This window comes from Diospyros lotus, chromosome 14, assembly GCF_014633365.1.
Source record: "Diospyros lotus cultivar Yz01 chromosome 14, ASM1463336v1, whole genome shotgun sequence".
Classification (NCBI taxonomy): domain Eukaryota; kingdom Viridiplantae; phylum Streptophyta; class Magnoliopsida; order Ericales; family Ebenaceae; genus Diospyros; species Diospyros lotus.
The window spans coordinates 11,785,112-11,790,314 of record NC_068351.1 but is presented as its reverse complement, the minus strand read 5'-3'; the positions used below and the strand labels follow the sequence as shown (position 1 = coordinate 11,790,314).

Sequence of the window (5,203 nt, the reverse complement as noted above, 5' to 3'; positions counted from 1 at the left end):
ATCAACATTTCAAATTAGGGTCTGCAAGTATTTACATCCTTATTTTGAATAATTCGGCTTCAAGGGATTAGATATTAAATAGTTGGGCTTGGGCCTTAACAACATAACACACTCTGGCCCAAGAGATTCAGCCAACTTATAAAAAACAAGATTGTTCTATGGCAACTACAAGTCTCCCAAACGACTGATTCTGGATGATTTTTTTTTTTTTACCATCCTGCACAAAATCTCAATGCTAACAATTCAGACAACAAGCAGAGATTTTTTTCATGGACTTGCTTTATCAAAAACATGTTCAATTAAATGATTTTGGTACAGTTGTATCATCAACGGCTTCTGCATGCAAGGGTTTTCTATCTATCCATACCAAAAGGAAAGATGTTCCAAGTGAATATACTCTTGAGATAGAAATTACCAATAATCACCACAGGAGCATTTGCCATCCTTGAATCGATGAAATCTATTGTTGTCTCTTACGATAATCGTTCTTCCAGTGCACTTGGACATGAACTTTATTGCAGTGTGACAATCACCACACACCCGCAAGTTCTTCATAACTCTAATCAATCTATCAGGTGGAAATGTAATGAGCCCAAATGCAATAGCCAGTCTTTCACTGTGGAACCTAATTGCTTGATTCTTCTCGACGCTATCCACTTCTCGTAGCACAAAACTGGTGTCAGCAACATAACCAGCCTGCTCCATTTCATCACCCAATTCCTCCAACTTCTGGTAAATTTCTACACATTTGGAGTGTGACCGATCCCCAGCAGCAAATGTATGAACTTTATTTCCCTCCTCAACCCAACTCAAACCTGTTTCCTTCTTCACTCCCAGGTCCCTCAGCAGTTTCCTGGCCTTGGCAGCCTCATCATATCTTCCCACAGCAGCATACGCATTAGATAACAGCACTTGCATCCCAGGGCTCACGCAACCTAACTCGAAGACCCTGTCAGCTGCATAAGCTGCTAATTCTGTGTCCCCATGAATTCGACAACCAGTTAATAAAGCTCCCCAAACAGATTCTGTTGGCTTCATGGGCATTTTCTTTATAATTGAAACTGCATCCTGCAATTTCCCCGCACGCCCAAGCAAGTCCACCATAGATGCATAATGTTGATCTCCCGGCTCAATCCCATACTCCTTCATTAGCCCAAAGTAATACTTCCCCTGCTCAACTAATCCCCCATGACTGCAGGCATAGAGCATGGATAAGAAAGTGATGAAATTTGGTTTCAACCCAACATTTTGCAGTTGTTTGAACAATTCAAACACTTTGCTTGTGTGTGAATGTTGAGCACAGGCAATCAGCATTGCATTCCACATGCCTAGATTCCTAGCAGGTATCTCATCGAAAACCCGATAAGCTTCTTCAATAACTCCACACTTGGAGTACAAAGAAATCAGAGCGCTGCCCACAAAGCTCGAAGAGTCATAGCTAGTTTTGAAGGACAAGCCATGAATTTGCTTCCCCAATTCAAGAAGCGTGGAATCGCTACAAACCCTTACAACACTAGAAAACGTGAAATCATTAACCTCCAAATCCTCCAACAAAGCTTGCTTAAACAGCTTCATCGCCTCCTCATCTTCACCCAACTGAGTATACCCATATATCATCCCACTCCAAGAAACCACATTTCTCTCCGGCATTCCGTCGAACGTCTTCCGGGCATCCCTAATTTCCCCGCATTTCGCGTACATGTCCACAACCGAACTCCCCACGAACACATCGTCCTCAAACCCACTTTTCAAAGCAAGACAATGCACCGATCGGCCAACATCACACCTCGAAAGAATCGCGCACGCTTTGGTCGCGCTGGGAAATATATGTCGTCCGGTCGAACACCAACGCCGAGCATTCGACGAAATAATTCAAGGGCAAGCCAAGGAAGCTCATTCTGGGCAAGCGAGGATATAACGGAGCTCCAAGTAGTCGATGACTTCACCGCGGTCTCTTCAAAACATCGCAGGGAATCATACGGGCGTTGAGATTTTGAGTAGAAGTTGATGAGGTTGTGGGAAAGAAGAGGAATCAACTGAAGGCCAGATTTGACGATGTGGGCGTGGAGTTGGAGGCCCTTAGAGAGGGACCTGGAGCGGGTCAGAGAGAGGAGGACGCTGCATATGTTTCTGTAGTTGTGCTCGAAGCTGGACTGGCTGAACGGATTCTGTGGGGTTGCTGCGAAAGCGGGAGCTGGAAGGTGGCTTGAGAGCGGATTCTGTTGTTGGGATGATTCTTGGAAGGAGCTCCAGGAAACAGGATGATGAAGCATTAGAGAGCTGCAGCCGTCCGAAACTTGAAGCTGAACTCCAAGCTCCAGCCATGCCCGAAAGCTGCCAGCGAATCGGCGCTTTGGGTCTAGGGCTTTTTACTTGGAGCAGAGCTGGCCCGGGTTTTCGGAGGCCCGAGACAAATTTTTTTAAGTATGCCCCTTTATATAAATTAAATAAAAATAATAAAAAATATTAATTAATTATTTTTATTAAAATTATAAAAATTTACAAAAAATAAGAAAAAATAATTTAGGATCTCATTAAAACCTTATTTGAGAAAAATCTAATAAGACAAAACCCCAAATAAAAAAAAAATAATACCTTGTATTGTAAATATTGTATTAAAAAATGAAAACAACATATTTGAGTCTATATACTTTCTCTTGAATCTTCGTAAGCATTTATTGATTTGATCAATCTTCCTTTTATCTAAGATTGTCAAAAAATATCAAAAAATCAGTAAACTGGACCAAACCATGCCTTTTGGATTGGTTTTATAGTTCAATGATTAAGTTTTGGTTCTAAAAAATTAAGAACCAATATATTTATTTTGGTTACTGATTTTTTTTTTTTAAATCATGGTTCGAATTGAACCGGAACTGGTATTATACTTATATATATATTATAATTTTTTTAGTATATATATATATACACATATATATAAATAATATCACTTCTCAGAAAACTAGCGAGATTCATAAACTCTTTCATTTATAACATTTTATGTGTTATTGTTATACTAAATAGTCGATGTAATTTCATTTGATGAGATAGTCTATGAATTATTTTGTTCTACTTTTACTTCAAGACTTGAAGGATTAATGAAGTTGTGGGTTTATTTTAATTAACAAAATTGTTTGTAATTTCATATTTTGTGAAAATATTTAGAAGTTAAATGTTAATTAGATAGAACCAAAATCGATCTGGTATGACGAGTTGGTCATGACTTTGTTTATATGTAATAGCTCGGTTACTGGATTCTTATAGAACCGGACCAATCCGAACTATTGACATTCTTACTTTTATCCTCCACAATTAATCGAAGTAAAAACAATCATCATATGTATCAGCAAAATAAAAGTAACAATGAAATCTTCTTTTGACATGGTACAAATGACAACTTCTTTTGTTTTTTTTTTTAAAAAAAATTGTATACACATATATACATAAGTTTAAAAAAAAAATTGTGCCCCTCTCACTTGTGGGCCCTGGGCTGTGGCCCTGGTAGCCGTGGCCTAGGGTCGACTCTGATTTGGAGATGATATTTTAAATAATATTTTAATGCAGTTTAAATGTTTTTAAGATTAAAATGATCAAAATATAAAATATTTTAAAATATAACTAATTTTTTTTAAAAATTTTATTAAATTTTTTTAAATATACTAAAAGACATATATTATTTTTTCTTATCGTAAGGTTCGAGATAAATTTATTTAAAAAATTTTAAATAAAAATTTACGTGATTTTTTTAAAAATTTATTAGATAAATTTAATAAACATAATCGAAAGTATTTTTATCTGAAATATTTTTCATATCTTACTTTTTGATCTATATATTAGTTAATAAATATTACTTTGTGAAATATCATTTTTAGTTTTAATTCCTTGCTTTTTTAATACAATTTTTAAATTTCTTTTTTTTCAAAAAATTTAAAGAATGCACAAACATTATTTAAGAAAATTTTATGAAATATCACAATCTTTAAATTAGAGAACTATAAGAGAACTTGTATTTTCTAAATGTTTATTATGTATTTAAGATTTAAAATAATTACAAAAATTATTTTTAACGTTTTTATAAAATTTAAAGTAATATTGTAATTAACATATTATTTCTTTCTTTTCTTGCAACCCAATTATCTATACTTTCAGGTATCATGTCAATCAACATTGATTATCTTTAGACCATCTCCAACAACTTCGCCATCTCCAATTATCAAGCCGCTTGTAGCGATCCAAATCTAAATTTGACATTCCAACGTTGTTCGCTATTGTCAAAATGCTTTGCCAAATAATTGGTGAAGCTCGAAACCATCACCAAGACTAGCGACCCAAATTCAAGCGTCAAGCTTCACTATCTCTTCCCACCATAATGATCATCAACATCGAAAAAGGGTCGATGCATGCAAAGAATGTGAAATCAAGCATCGACGAAAGTTGCTAACGCATTGATAGCAAATCCAGCGAAAATGAAAGATTGGCGGAAGTAATGATGGTGACCGGCAGAAATGCCGTCGATGGCAACTACCAGAACAATGACAAGTCTTATTTGGTGATTTTAGGGAATTTTTTGGCATATTCTTCTAAGTAGATCAAGCATAACTTTCTTGTGATTTTGGATTTTTTTTTTATTTTTGTATTGAATGATATTATGTATTTGTGTGTATTTGATTCTTTTATATATTTAATTATTAATTTTATTTATATGTGTATTTGATTATTTTTTATATTTGATTATTAATTTGTGTATTTGATTATTAATTTTGTGTATGTGTACAAATTATAGATAAGATAAAATAAATATAATTTAAATTTATTTTAATAAATAAATAAAATAAAGAGTGAAATAAATAAGAAAATAAGGAATGCGGTTGAAACACGTACAATTTTTAAGATAAAATTAAAATAAATTATGAATTATTTATAATATAATATGGATTGAGATATGAAAGTGGGTTGGAGATAGTCTTACTTTTTACCTAGCTTAAAATAACTCATTTTCTTCTTATTTTTTTTTATTTTAAAATATTTGAAACCTTTTACATTTGAATTTGAATCGATCCAGAGATAAATGTAAGTTTGACTAAACACTCAATAAACTCCTTTGAATTTGAATGAAAAAAGTTTGTTTTAAAATTCAGATACCTTTTTCTCACACACATATTATTTTGAATTTAAATCTAGTTTCAAAATACACACTTGGGCATTG

At 33.9% G+C, this 5,203-nt stretch overlaps 1 protein-coding gene across 1 annotated transcript; it reads right to left on the bottom strand.

Moving 5' to 3' along the window:
* Positions 1 to 2,394, bottom strand: LOC127789577 (putative pentatricopeptide repeat-containing protein At5g52630). Its single transcript, XM_052318508.1, is given in 2 exon segments — positions 1 to 1,832; positions 1,835 to 2,394. Coding segments are annotated over 2 exon segments (1,860 nt in total). The 5' UTR covers positions 2,274 to 2,394; the 3' UTR covers positions 1 to 411.
* Positions 2,395 to 5,203: the final 2,809 nt, after the last annotated feature.